This window comes from Cricetulus griseus, chromosome 3, assembly GCF_003668045.3.
Source record: "Cricetulus griseus strain 17A/GY chromosome 3, alternate assembly CriGri-PICRH-1.0, whole genome shotgun sequence".
Lineage (NCBI taxonomy): Eukaryota > Metazoa > Chordata > Mammalia > Rodentia > Cricetidae > Cricetulus > Cricetulus griseus.
In genome coordinates this window covers 121,117,317-121,132,969 of record NC_048596.1, presented here as the reverse complement: position 1 = coordinate 121,132,969, position 15,653 = coordinate 121,117,317, and the positions used below count along the sequence as shown (strand labels likewise).

At 41.4% G+C, this 15,653-nt stretch overlaps 1 protein-coding gene across 1 annotated transcript in view; it reads left to right on the top strand.

Moving 5' to 3' along the window:
- Positions 1 to 9,262: 9,262 nt before the first annotated feature.
- Positions 9,263 to 15,653, top strand: part of Agbl1 (ATP/GTP binding protein like 1) — a 744,973-nt gene continuing 738,582 nt past the window's right edge. The window contains exons 1-4 of the mRNA XM_035441643.1: positions 9,263 to 9,346; positions 10,204 to 10,324; positions 12,053 to 12,199; positions 15,158 to 15,289. Of these exons, the coding sequence (XP_035297534.1) occupies positions 9,263 to 9,346; positions 10,204 to 10,324; positions 12,053 to 12,199; positions 15,158 to 15,289 (484 nt within the window). The remainder of the gene's footprint in view (positions 9,347 to 10,203; positions 10,325 to 12,052; positions 12,200 to 15,157; positions 15,290 to 15,653) is intronic.

Sequence of the window (15,653 nt, the reverse complement as noted above, 5' to 3'; positions counted from 1 at the left end):
CCAAATTATTAGAAATATTAAAATTCAGGCTTTTTGTTCTCTGTACAAGTAACTATCTACATCTTTCTAGTTCTACATCTTTTTCTTTCTCTCTTATCCTTAGTCCAGGTTCAATTTGAGCTCCCTATATAGCCAAGGAGGATCTTGAACTTCTGATTTCCTGCCTTTACTTCCTGAGTGTTGTGATTATAGGCACACACCACCACAATGGTATAAATGCTGCTGGGACTCAAACCCAGGGCCTTGTGCATGCCAGACAAACACTCTACGAACTGAAACACATCCCTAGCTTATTCCCATATTCTTCATGTACCTGGCCATGCCTCTAATATTGACCTTCCATGTAATTTTAAATAAATTAGTGTGTTCTTCATTGTCTATGCTTCTAGTATTATGGTTTAGACACAAAACTTCAGAATGTTATTTCCTAAGAGGAAATGGTTCCAGTGGTAATTCATCATCAAATTCTTGACAATTGACCATGGAGCATGAAAATTAGAAAAGTATCAAAATGTTTAACCTAATTATAGACAAAGTAAATCATAAGCGTTCATAATGGCAAGCCACCATTATAATTACAGACAGGCACAAAACTGATGGATGCTAAAACAGTAGACTTGATTTTGTGGAGGAATGAATGAAAGGGTCTTTGGAAGTAGTTTCACCAATTGTCCACTTATTCTTTTGAAATGGCACAATATGGTCTTGAATCAATAAAGTCCAGCAGAGATTGTGGTAGAAAGAGGGCAGGGACCATTATACTGAGGTTAGAATGGTCCCTTTCAACCCAGGCCTCTGGTCTAGATGCTGGCAGTGTTATTAACACTGCTTCATGCTCTGCCTGAGCAGGTTCCTGTCTTCTGAGGTCTCTGGCATACTTCTAGTGGATGGACACATTACCACCTTCTCTCCAACTTCTCATTTTCACAGCCTGGCACTGAAAAGTGACTGCTGGTCCCAAATACCACAACAATGGAAAACACACTTCTTAGCCTGAAGACCTAGTGACACAGTCTGATATCATAGAATGGTACTGGCTTGTCAGCAGGCCATTAAAGGGAAGGGCATTAGGAGTTCTCTGTAATTATTGACATAACCAATGGGGGAAGAGAGCACGTGGGGTCCAGAGAAGGTACATGATTAATCTGAAGTCATAAAAGAAAAATAAGGCTTAGGACTAGGTTTGCCTTCTGTAAATCTGATGTGTTTCTGTATTCCATCATGGTAGCACTTAAAAAAAATCAGTAATTCAGAGAAAAGCTCAGTAAAATCTTCGTTGGATTTTCAGTTTAAATATCAATATATCTGGCTCTCCCCCTCTCCCTGGCCCCTCTGTTATATTTGCTGTGCTCTAATTTTTACCACTCTGAACTGGTTGCCTTCCAAACTCAGGGATTCTAAGACAGATTTCCAATGCTCTTTTATTGATCAGCTGCTATGATAGGTTTATGTTCTAATCACTATTGTTCTGCATGAAATCTTTATATTTTTTAGGTGGTTTAAATTTTTTCCATGATACTCTCCAGGGTGGTTTTATGTGGTGCTTTTTTGAGGTTGCTACCACAAGTTGCCATTTAAAGCTGCTATTGCTCTGGGCATCTGAGGTTGTGTACTCTTTCTGGCTGTCCACCTGAACACCATCTGGATCTTCCTCCATAGCCTGGGATTCCTTAGAGTATGGCCGGTTCAGTGTATTCTGTACTCTTAAATGGAAATTCTGGGCTTTTAATGTCAATGTCCTACTGTCCTGATACTTATTCCTTAGCCTTCAGATTGCATTGCTTTTTATGGTATAGCTTCAAAAGGCATCCGGTTTTACTTCTGTTTCATTCTACTTGGTAATAAGGCAGTTCCAAGATTATCAAATTGAAGGGCAGGAGACATAGCTTCTACTTGTTGGTGATCAGTCTGCCAAAGTATTTGAGGGCATGTTAAAATTCTAACAGTGTATATCCTACATTTTAAATGTTTCCATGAAAGAGGCATTAATTTGGCCATTATTGAGTGCCTGATTTTCCTTTTCAGACTTTCCAGGTTTCAAAACTCAATTCACAAAATATGGAGAAAGTTGCTCTTATTAAAGAGCAACCTATTCAGTTTCTATTGTCCCCAGTTTTCTCATCATTGTAAAAGGAATAGACACAGGTAAATGAAAGATGCTGATTTTGTTTTGAGGGCTAAGAAGTAAATGATCCCTGAAATGGTAGATACACAAACAACAGTGACTGTAATAGAGTAGACTGTATGGCTTGCCATCTCATGCCTGGATGCCCCCCACCCCCATTTGTGAGTATGGTCTGGCTGCATGTGTTTGTGTGTTCATGCCTCTGTGTGCATTTCCAGAGGCCAGACAAAGACATTTTGAGCCCTTTTGTATCAGTCAGTACCTTATTCCTCGATGAATAAGGCAGGGCTCTCATTGGACATATAGCTAAACTGGTGGCTATCAAGTCTTAGCAATTCTCTTTTCTCTGTGTCCCACAGCACAGGTCACAGGCATGTATGAGGTCACAACTGGTCTTTTGGATGGGTGCTTGCACAAGAGCACCTACCTTCTGAACCTTCTTCCCAGTACTGGATACCTATTTGGTAGCTCTTGAGTTGTATATAATGTCTCTGACAATAGGTCTTAACATTGGGTTAAGGATGGCCATTCCCTGTAAACTTAGAGAGCACTCAAGTTGGTCCACTATCCATGAAACAACAGACATCCCTGCAATGCATGCCACTAGGAAGTCGAATCTGTGTTTGTATTTTGTATTGGATATTTTCTCATTTCTGTGACAAAATACCTGACGAATGCACCATAAAGAAGGAAGTATGTGTGGTGACTTCCAATTTCAGGGTATCCAGTCCATCCATCATGGTAAAGACATCATGAAGACAAGAGTGTAAGACACCAATCACATGTTATAGTGGGAAATTACCAATACGGAGCCAAGTAGAAATATAAGGGAAAAGCCTTACTTACAGAGCGACCTACCCAGCCGGCATGGCAGCGGTCTGTGGGCAAGCCGAAAGGGGGGTCTAAACTGAAAGCGAAACTCAGCCAACTCAAACTCTTAACACTATGTCACCCTGACCACGCCCTCGCAGGCATGGTCAGACAGACCTGTAGCCAGCCCCTAAGCAGGTGTGGCTACAGGTCCCCCTACAACATGGTATCTGCAGTAAGGAAGCAGATAGATAGATAGATAGATAGATAGATAGATAGATAGATAGATAGATAGATGACAGATAGAAAGTAGATAGATGGAAGATGGATGGCTAGATAGTAAATACATACACACACACACACACACACACACACACACACACACACACACACATATATATATATATATATATATATGATGTTTTCTGGCCCTTAGCACCCCCACTCATATTTAATTTCAGGACCCTATCCCATGGGATGATGTTGCCCACGTTCAAAGAGGATCTTCCCTCAGTCTAGCCTCTTTGCAAGCAGTTTCATAGACACACTGAGAGGTGTGTCTCCTAAGAGAATACATGTTCGTTCAAGTTGACCTTGAAGGCAAACCACCACCATGCCTCCTTTGCATCTTGATCAAGCCTGGTAATTGACTTTATATTATAGCTACCAAGGTTACATTTCTCTGAGTGATCACTCAGCTTTAGATCACCCCCTTTCTTGCTGTTGGTTTTTTTTTTTTCTTTTGAGACAGGGTTTCTCTGTGTAGCCATGGTTGTCCTAGAACTCACTCTGTAGACCAGGCTGATCCTGAACTCAGAGATCTGCCCTCCTCTGTCTCCCAAGTGCTGGGATTAAAGGCAAGAACCATCACTGCCTGGCTTTTAGAACATCTTTTAAGAAGTAACTAGGTATAGGACTTGGAAAGGGGCTACCTTCGCAGTGCCTTTGGGATGAAGTTTCCCGAGAAGGGCTTGATTCAGTCGCTTCTCAGAAGTGTCGCTCAGTCTACTGTCTTGGATGCTTTTAATATATATTTTAAAAGTAGTTGATCCAGTAAGCATCAAAGCAAGAAATGGTGGCTTCAGGCTGAAACAAGAAGGTAATGACTCCCTTCCTCAGTGTTGGTGTTGAGACCTGGGTTGTAGGCACTAGGAAGCATTATACTTGCTGTGTTTAGATTCCAGCTAAAAGAGTTGAAAATTGTTTGACATTGTTTTTCTGTTGTCTTGAATTCTAACCTGCACATTCTGTGCTGTGATTTGTCAACTGTGTCTTGGAGAGACATCACAGTCTGCCTGGAATAGAGACAGAGCTGGCTCTCCAATGGATGCCATTTAAAAGAAATCAGAGAACTTTCAGGAATCTAATGCTGTTGATTACTGTCATGATTAGTGTTAGGACTGGGAGACATTGTCTACCAAGTGACAACAAGTGTGCTGGATGTGGTAGACAAAGCCTAGGATTCCAGCTTGTTTTTGCCAGAAGAGCAACCTTACTCTCTTCAGACACACATTTATTTCCCTTCTGCTCTCCTCATGAGTATACTGCTAAGTCTGGAACATCATGACCCAGACGGAAAACTGACTCAGGAGGCTGTATCTCTAATGACCATCCAACCTATTTTTTCGATTATTCACCTTTTCTCTACCATGTGAGCCCACACATGTGTTTATTTACTCATGTTTTATTGAATATTTATTGTAATCAAACCTTTTTACATAGGATATGCTGTATCTAACCCAATGACACCTATGAGTTAGGAATCATTATTCGGGGGAATACTGTGAACATGGAAATCAAGTTCATTATGGGGGTAATGGAAGCTGGCCCAAAATGAACCTGCATTAGAAGTACGTCTTTGGGCCGGGGTATAACTCAGTGGTCGAATACTTGTCAAGCATATTCATGCTGAATATTTGGTATACTTCCATAACAATGCTCACACTGCAACATAGACTAATGAAAATTCCAGGACCGAGGAGAAGAGAGCAGCAAGGCCATGGCAGATTGCATATTGTGTGTCTAATTTGTACTACCCAGTCCCATCACATCCATTTCATGCCACCTCACTCTAACCCATCCTGTTCTACCCCGTTGGATCCCATCCATTTTATATCTTCTCATTTCATTCTATCCCATCCCTTCTATCTCATTCCATTACATGGCCACTGGAATGCTTCTCTGTGCAAGACCCCATAGCAGATACTATGGATGCCAAAAGGAGTAATTCACAATTCTAAGTCTAGAGGAATTCACAGCTCAGATGAAGGGTGGACAATTGAATGTGGCTGAGAACTGTTCTACTCTTCTGCTTGAGGATGATCTAGGACCATTCAGTTCAACTGAATGGCAGCATCATAGCCCAGTTAACTGATAGAATGTAGTGGGTGTGACACATTTGTTTTCTGGGACAATGTCAAAAGAAGCCTGAGACTTCTAGCTAATTCTCTTTGAATGCTATCCCTGGGGGAAATCAGCTGCCATGTGAGACATTCAAGACTCTCCTGCTAAAAAGAACATGTGTGGTCAATAGTCTCAGGTGAGCCCAGATCTCTTTTTCACAGTTCAAGACATCTGATTAGCACATCTGCCATCATGGTGCCTCTTTCTGACCCCAGTTGTCACAAAGGAAGGCAGAACAAACTCCCAACCACATCCTACCCCAGTCCCTCATCCCCCACATCAAAAGATAATATAAAAGACTGTTGTTTGAAGCCATTGGGTTTTAGAATAGTTTGTTACCCCGTCATACATAACCAAAACGGGACGTAAGAAAATAATCAGGCTCAAGCAAGCTTTGTCTAAGGGAGGGTATGTATAAAGTGTTGAAAAACTGAATGTACAGAAAGTAAGTTTGTTTACTGTGAGACTAAGCACTGCCTCACTCCCGTGGTTACCAGTTATCCCATAACCTTTGTGCACAACAACATCTGCTTATTTCCTGGACTTGTGCAGTACCCAATGTGTTCAGACATTTGGTAGTTGTGGATAATGGGTGCTGAGAAGGCAGATAGCTGCGAAAATTTTGCAGGAAGGGGAACTGGAGCTGGAAAGTGGAGCATGATTGGAAGAGGGAGGATGAACGATGCTCAATCAGTGGCATCAGGATGAACAAATCCCCCAAAGCACAGGTACCCATGATGCTCTTGGGCACACTCACTGACTCTGTGTAGTTGATATGTTCTGCCCTGGGGTGGGGGAAAGGGTGGAAATGTGCCTTCCTGGCAGTGACATGAAGGGTCTTATTTTCCTACCATGGTGCTGAGGCAGAAGGAGGAAGATAGGAGGGAGATACAGATAATCTGAAGGCAAGGAAGCAACAAATTCAAAACAGTCTATGAGGAAATTTTAATTCAAAACTGCAGTCCCTGAAAGACACTGTTTGTTCTTCCAACTGTTTGTCTCTCCCTGAAAGCTTGGCAGATTCATTTTTTATTGGAAAGTCTTAACTGACAGGGGATTATTCAGTGATTCATTTAAAAGGAATCATTAAAGGAGAATTGAGGCACATCACACCCTGCCTTCTTTAATTGCTCATTTATTATTACTGTGGGTGAGATAACGGCTTGTGCTATTCTTCTAAATAGTGTAAAATATTTATCGGTAAATATAGCAATGCATAAATTAATGCCAGTTGAGACTCTGAGGGGCATTTTTCCCTCCACTGATAGCCATAATTTTTACTTAAAAAAACAACAACACTGATGTACTCTGGCTGAGCACTGAGTGAGAAAGTAGTGAGCTCAACATCTGTAGGAAGGAATTGTCTTCTTCGTTTCTTTGTCACATCAGGGTTCTCTGGATGGACAGGGTTCTATAGCATGTCTGTAAAATCAATTTATTTTCTATTAAGACGACTAGGCTTGGGAAAAGGGTATAGGTTTTTTTTTTTTCCTTAAGGGTCATAACTGAATTTATTAGCACACTCTCCAACCTTAAGAAACTTTTTATAAGTAGGGTATTTGTTCTATTTCTTATCTGAAAGTCCACAGGTAAGTGGCCTTGGTGGCTTAACAATGTCACCTAGGACTCGACAATGTCTCCATACAACAACATCCAAAAATAAGGATTTTTTCTGCATAAAATAATGTTTTACAATCTTCTACAGATTTCCACTCAGATTTCCCCCCCCCCAGAATCAGGACTGATGCCCACTTTTAAACTAGTCATGATAACTCAGAGCAGCTTTGAAGAGTTGACTAGTTTCCTTCTCTAGGCTGGGGAGAGGGATTAGTGTCCTCTCTCTGTGCTAGGGTGCTCCTCTGAAGCAAAAATTTAAACTACTTATTTATTTATTTACATGTGGATGGGTATTTGGTCTGCGTCAATGTATGTACACTACATGCATACAGTGCCCATGGAGAGAGAGCATACGAGGGCATCAGATCCCCTGAGACTGGGATTATAGATGGTTGTGAACCACTATGTGGCTGCTGGGAATCAAACCTGGGTCACCTACAAGAGCATCCAATACTTGTAACCACTATGGCATCTCTCTAGTCTTACGTTCAGGGTTTTCGTGGAAGGAATTACAGAGGGATGGCTGATTTGTGTGAAGCCTGTTGTTGGCCACAGGTCAAAGTAACTTGGGGCTGTTGATTTAATATATAGCATATGGCCAGCTATATCCCCACTGGAAAATACAATAAGAACATGCAAGACAAAGATGTTCTCAGGGAGTATTAGTGTGGCCTGTAACAAAGGAGGCAATTCTTTAGCTGGAGAAATTAATTCAATATAACATACAGATTGCCTATTATACCTCAGGAGATGGGAATACAGAGACAAATAAGACCTAGCTTTTGCCCACAAAGCATTAAAAGTTCCCTACACCATCTGCTCTATTGGTCACACAGAATGCAGATTCACACACCAATGTCACCATGCTGCCATGCTTCCCTCTGGGAACAAGAGGCTACAGCATGACAAGAGCATACCACTGTCTCCTCTTTATTTTATTTCTTTGAGTTTTCAGTCATGGACATGGCTGGGTTAAATGTCCCTTCCCTTGATTCTCCCAGCACCAGTGTTTACCTTTGCTACAGGCCTCAGCATCCCCAGGTCTGACTGTCTGCCAGCTGTTATCTCTGCCAGTCCTGGAGCCTGATGGCAGATTGTGTTTTGATCAATATGTATCCTCACTGCCTAGTTGGTGACTAGAACACAGATGACATCCAATGGATGTCTGTGGGATGAATGCATGAATAATTGAACAGAAGGAAATGAAAGTTAGACTTTTATTCCCTTTCCATCAGCTTCTCCCTTATTAGTTTTTCTCTCTTTTTTCGCACCTCTTCATTTCCTCTTTTATTTTCCTTTTCCTAGTAATCAAGTAATGAGTCTAGCATTTTAAGTTATCAAGCATTAGTAATCTCACAAAAAGCTTATACCTTCTGTCTTCACAGAAAGGATGTGATTGAGGTTGACCCATAAATGTCAATATTAGCCAGAGAAAGAATCCCATAAACACTTTTATAAATTCTACTGCAAATAATCTTTGGGTCAACTTGCAAAGGTGTGGAGTTCTGCAAATCCCCAAATGATAGATCCATGTCAGAAAAGAGCATTGGTTCTTGTTTGCAGCTTTGAGTAGAGGAAGGCATTAGCATCATGTGTATCCATATCTGGCAGTGGCTAGAGGGTGACATGGACTAGAAATTTGGTGTGTGATACCTTCCACTAATATGATGAAGGAGACACCTCATTTAGGGAAAAGCTCCATGAAGAGATGCCAGAATATACCTAGTGTTTTTCCTGCTAGGTCTATTTATCAAGTACTTGGGGGCAGGTGGTCCCAGAGGCCTCAGTCACCTAGAAAAGGAGTTAGTAAACTCAGTTTTGGTATTTTGTCCACCATGATTGTTTTTCATTAGTTTTTATTTATAAAAATATAATATCAAGATATTTACCTTATTGTCTCTTAATATCCTGTGGAATTTTATGCTGGAGTATATAGCCCTGTTAGGTGTTTTGAAGTGTGACTTTCATCTACAGACATACCATCCTGAATGCACCCAATCTTGTCTGAAGTGTGACTTTCTTGAATGTACTTGGATGGCATGGGACTTTGTGGATCCCCTGGTGTTCCTTTGGATTCCATTAGAAATATTTATCTCATATTTTCTCTGGAGCAACCCCTCTGCCAGGTGCTGTTTGCTAAAGATTCCAATACCTAGTAGAGGTGGGATAGGAAGCAAGATGGTGCATCAATGTCAGTACTATCCAGTGAGTGTGCTGTCAAGAACTGAAAGCTAAGTGATGGAGAGGTAGAAGGCATCCCAGACATGGCTTCTATGAGGGAAGGGTGGAGATATCCCAGGGTGCACCATGCACTGGAAGGACGAGCTAGCATTGACCATGCTGAAAGGCAGGGAAAGAACTGCCATAAAAGCGACCAGCATGGTTGAACTTGTAGATCAAGCTATAACATTTCTGGGGCAGGAATCTATAAGTTTCCATACCACTGGAAATGCCTATTTTAGACAGGAATGTTGAAATTAATAATGAAGTTGGAGACAACAGTAGATGATGAAAAAATTTGGTTTCCTGCCTTTGTCCTATGTACAGTAGAGAGTTATTGAGGCCTTTGAAACCAACAAAGACCACAAGACTTCCTCTTGGGAATGTTAAGATTTTGTTGTAAATGGCACACCTACACAAACAAACAAAGACAGAATGACCATGCCCTAATCTTACAGTGGGAACCTGCAGGGAGTTGTATTTCTGGAACTGTGATATAGGTTACCCCAGAGAATTCTGCATATTCCTCTACCTTCTGAATGAAGACTTCAGAAAAACAAGTGACAATGTCACAACTTATGAGAATTTCTAAGATAAACCTCACAATAGGATCTGCTACTACTCTGTTCTTTCCTTGAGAAAAATCAAAGCTTATCTTTGTTTGGCAAGTCAGTATTTGCAACAGAGCATTTAGGTCACTTCTGTTTCTTCTTCTTATCATTAAAAATAATCTAAGACTACTTAAACATATGTTGTTCTTGTGACAGAGGCCCACAAAATCCTTTAGTTTGTTGTCTCTGGGTCATTCATCAATTCTTGTTTTTGTGTGTACCTTAATAATGCTATTATCAAGCTAGTCCATGAAGGGGGGTCTTGAATTCTCACTAGGCACAACCTCTGAAGCTTCTATCTCAGTGAGTGCACTTGTTGCTATTTAAGGAGAGCTCCCTTGCCCATTATTTCACTTTACAGAGTCTTTCTCAGTGCAGCAAAGCTTAACTCTGCCTATTCTTTCAATCTCTAACTAGGCTACTTCTATCCTCTTGCATTCATTGTCAAGATATCTGTCTGTGTTATCATTGCAGAACTCCTCTGATAAAGCATCAATCCTGGCCATCCTCCAGGTCCTCAGCGATCTGCTTTCTGTTGGTGAGTAGTCTATGGTCACATCAAATCATATTGTGGATTGGGGATAGTGCTGGCTGTGATCTGTCACAGGAAACTGTGTAGCTGGGTAGTTTTGTAACTTAACTTTGCGGTGTGAGAGAGAACCACCAGCCCATGTTTTCCTCTTACTGTGATGTGATAAGACACACGTAGACTGGGATAATTATACTGATGCTCTTTAGTCTTGTCACCTACCTTACAATGTCCACACATAGGAGGCAGTAAGATGTTGGGTGGCCATGCTATGTTTTCTCCTCCGTAAAGTCTTCATCTGTGAGGACTCCTCAGCAACTATATCCATCACCTCCCTAGGCTCCCTTCCTAGACTCACTGGAGGAACTAGGTATTGCAGCTTTCATTCATAAAGCATGTGGAGATGAGACTGTGAGGCAGGGGAATATCATAGGTTGGGAAGCTGTTTACATTTTCAGAAATTAGATGACAAGATTGAATACCTAGGAGTCATCTGGGTTAACTGGATCAAGAAATACTAGCACAAACAAACAACATTAAGGAGGAATGACATTCTAGAGATTAAAGCCTCAATCACACTGTGGCCTTTTTTCTTTTCCTGTTTTTTGTTTTTAATCAACTTATATGTTCTCTGGTGTCAGGGCCACTTCCCTGTAGTTTTCTTGTTTGTTTGTTTCTTTTATGAATGAGTTCCTTTATACAGGTCAGCACTCTCTTCTGAGATAAAACTATCTTCAGGAGGAGTATGAAAATGCTTAGAATGAAGCCTTGGAATCTCTTCTCCAATATGGATACTTTTTCTCTTAAGCCAATGTCTCCCTCTATAGCCCAGGCTGCCCTGGAACTAGCAGTCCTTGTGCCTAAGCCTTCTATGTTCTGGGATGACAATTGTGCACTAACACTTCTGAATACATGTGCCTCTCCCCTCCCTTCTTCCTTTCCCTTTTTATTTTCTTTCCCCCTTTTAGAAGACAATTCTTTTTTCATTAGGATGGGAAAATCAGAATTTCTTCTTTGAAATAATTACACTTTGTTGGCTACCTTGATTGGGCCACACGGGGCCTTTTCCCTGTCAATGTGTAATCACTACTTTTGAGGTATCCTTGGGTAAAGTGAGAGAGGTCTTATTCAAATCTATTCTTTGGTAGAAAGACAAATATTTCCCATTGCTCAGGACTCTGATCAAGAGCCCTCAGATGGAATGCTTGGGCATTTTGTTTCTTGGGGGTTTCCTACAGTGATTCCTGTATTTCCTTTCTACCGGTTGCTAAAGCAGAATTAGAAAATCATTACACCTTCAATAAAATAATTCTAGATAAGACACTACTCCTTTCCTGTTACTAAATTCAAGTTTTTGCCAAAGAATCTTTAGTATATGATGACATCCCTTATATATAGTATATATGATGTCCTGCTTGTCTATTTATAAACTCGTACATACATGTATACACACCAGTGAAGAGTTAACAGGTGCCCAGAACTTGTAATATCACTCAATTTATCATATCTATGAATATATAAAAAATCTCTAAATATTCCACAGCTGCCATATTTCACATCTTTCTCCCTTCAGATGGTAGCACAACTCAAAGATGAGTCATGTCAAGAATCTGCCAGTCTGTGTTTCTGTTGTGAACTGAATAAACCTTTGCATTGTCTCGGATCTTTAGGGCTGAGGTCTGCTCTGGGGAGGAGGGTGACCTTTTATGGTTCATCTTCCCTCTGGTTTCTTCCCAGGCACAGATCGGAGGATTTACTATATGATTGGCAAAGGCGGCAGCGAAGCCCTTCTACAGACTCTGGTGGACACAGCAAGGTCAGCGTCTCCTGACTATGACATCCTCCTGCCTCTCTTCAGGCTGATGGCCAAAGTTGGCCTAAGAGGTACTAACACTTCAAGGCCTAATGATAACTGACAATATACTTCTGGAGTTGTTCCTTGAGGGCAGTTGGGGAAGCCCTGGTGGGGAGGCAGAAGGGAGGTCTCAAGTGCCTTGGTGATAGCAGGGCCAGCCTTCTAGGGGAGGTAATTTTACTTTTCGTTATTGTTATTTTTGAAGCACAGAGTCTGGCTTCAGACTATGTTGCTTAGGGTGGCCTCAGTTTTCCTACAATCCTTCTGCCTTAGTGTCCCAGATATTGGGATTAGAGGTATACACCATAATACTTGGCAAGGAAAATTAAACAATATATATATATATATATATATATATATATATATATATATATGCCAGGAAATAAAAGATGTGGTTCTTATAAATGAATGAAAAATAAACAGAAGTTGTAGTCAGAGCTGACATGGACTGCAAAAAGTCGGGAAAGATAGGAGTGACTCCAGTGCATTTTAAATCCTTACACAAAATGAAAATTTTTAGGAAAGATTTCTCATAGGAAAGTCTATTATGTGCATTTGCTTTTTCCTCTTGATTTGGGAGCAGAGTCTCATGTAGCCAAGTTGGCCTGGAACTCACTCACTATGTAGCAAAGGATGGTCTTGAACTCCTGACTGCTGAGATTATAGATAATGTACCACCAAGCCTGACCATAATTGTGTATTCCATTTTTAGAGCTTTCATATCTAATTGCCATAGTCAGTTTGCCATTATGCATCATAAATATAGTCTCTGATACTTCTGGAGTCCTTAAGTCCCAAACCAAGTACTGACAGGGTAGGATCCATTTGGAGGTCCTGACGGATCTGTTTTCTGCATTTCTCCTAGTACTGACAGAAGTGTTGTCCTTTCTTTCTTTCTTTCTTTCTTTCTTTCTTTCTTTCTTTCTTTCTTTCTTCCTTCCTTCCTTCCTTCCTTCCATTCTTCCTCCATCCCTTCCTCCGTTCCTTTTTCCCCCTCCCTCCCTTCCTTTATTCCTCTCTCCCTTCCCTCCTTTCTCTCTTTCTTTTGATTTATAGATACATCACTCCCTTCTCTATCTTTGTGTTCACTGTGTGCTCTCTGTATTTTCACTGTGTGTGTCCTCTCCTCTTCATCCAGGGGTGTCAGTCATTATGTTTAGGTTCCAATCTGTCCTGTCTGATCCCTTCTTAGCCAATTCAATGTATGGAAATCTCTTTCCAAATAAGATGGCATCTTGGATGTCTGGGTAGAAATGCATTTGCTTGTGTGTATGGAGGGGGGACAGCATTGTTAGTTCAACCGACTGTGATAAGTCACATAGCAATAGAGCTTCTGGATAGTTCTCTTTCCTCCTAGAGGATCCTGAAACACCTTCTTAGGATGCTGGAACTTCCTGGAGCAGGGTTGAATAATCTAAGCATTCATAGTCCTTGCATACTTTGCAAAACGCTTTAACAGTTAAGCTTAAACTGCATGTTGAATATCATGACCGTCACATCTGAGAAGCTCAGGCCCCTTTGATGTTCACTGCCAGCAGCTGAAGCCAAAGGTATCAATGTTTAGACCTCTGCTTCAAATTCATTGGCATTCTACAGATGGACGGAGAAATAGGCATTAGCTAGTACATGCATGAATGTATCCCAATATAACCAGCGACATTCATTTTGTGATTGTTCTTGCTCTATTCTACATACTGCAAACATCTCTGACCAAGACAGTAAAGGAGCCTGCTCACGCAGAGCTTCTGTTCCAAGTAGGGCAGGCCAGCTGGTCAGCAAATAATTAACCGGATGGTAGCAGACTGTGCTGAGTGCCACAAGGAAGAGAAAGACTGATGCTGCCCTAGGATGGCATGGTCAGGGAGAGTGACATTCGAGCTGAAACCTGAAGAAAGGGGGAAAGTCAGCAAAGCTGAGTGGGCCAAGTGAACTCTAAGAAGACAGTAGAGACCTGATATACCCCCCAGTCACACAGTGCAGGCTGGTTTTAAGTCTGTCCCGGATGCTCGGTAGCTGTTTTGACACCCTGGTCAAGTTACTTAAGGTGTATGAACCATGGAGTCCTTATGTCTATAATGGAAGCATAGAATTTAATTCTAGAGTTTCTAGGAAGAATAAATGAAGCATTAGGTTAACCATCCTTAACCTGTGGGGCCAAGATATACAAAGGCAGTGATTACCACGTTACTGTTCTTGTGTATGTGTGTGTTATATGTATATGCCCATGTATTCACATATATGTACATTTACACATGTACATGCAGAAACCCAGAAGGTGATATTGGGTCTGTTTCTCAATTTCTCACCACTTCATTTTTTTTTCTTTTGAGACAGAGTCTCTCATTGAACCCAAAGCTCACTATTGGAATTGTTTGTCAATGAGCTGCTAGAATCCTCTTACTATTAGTCCCTACAGTGTTGGGGTTACAATGTGAGGCCACCCACAGCTGTTGTCAGTGCTGCAGATGATCGGAACTAAGTTCCTCATGTTTACACAACAAGAACTCTTACCCATTGAACTGTCTTCCTACATGGGCATGGTGACAGACACCTGGAATCCTAACACCTGGAGAGAAAGGCAGGAGGATCAGAAGTTCATAGTCAATTCAGGGCCAGACTGGGCTACAGGAGACCCTGTCTGAAAACAGACAGACCATAAAATGACTGCGTTAGAATGCTCTGTTGTTTTCTTCACCTAAGATTTGTCTTAAAGATATCTATACCTATGAGGATGACAGGACTGTCTTTAAAGTCATGGCTTACTTTCTTAGAAGGCATAAATAACCCTCACATCAATAAGTGCATCCAGACTTCAGTCTTCCAATGCGTTTGGTTACAATGGGGGCATATTTAAAATATTTTTAATGATGTTAAAAAGTGTCTTTGGCTGTAATTGCCCTACCCCCTCCCCCATCATTTTCCTTCTCTTCCAAAACCTTTACAATGAATTTGAGACATAAGTAAGAGAGATGTGTTTGTGTTCCTAGATAAGAAGTTTGGACAGAAGGCACTGGAGTTAGAAGCACTTGATGTGACCTTGATTCTGGCCAGGAAAAACCTATCTCATAGCCAGAACCTCCTGCACTGTCTTTGGGCACTGCGGGTGTTTGCCTCCAGCGGTAAGTTCAGACCTGACACCTGGAAACCATGTGCTGGTGTGGGGTGAATGAGGGTTTGCATGGAGCATGCATGTGGTCCCATTCAGACACAGAAAGGAACCTGACAATCCAGAGGCTGTGGAGGCTGGAAATTGTTTCTTTGTTGCCTCAATCAGGAAGAGCTCTTGATCGAATTCCTAGGTATTGGCTTTGTCTTTCCCTCTGATTGGTGTTACAGCATTGAAAATTTCTCTATCCATACTACCTGGTAAAAGAGTCCTGTAGCCTCTGGCCTTGGACACATGGGGAAGGGCCCAGGCCCAGTACAGGAAGATTTGGAGGATACTGCAGAGCCTCCATTGAGGGCCCTACCCTGCCTGGGGAG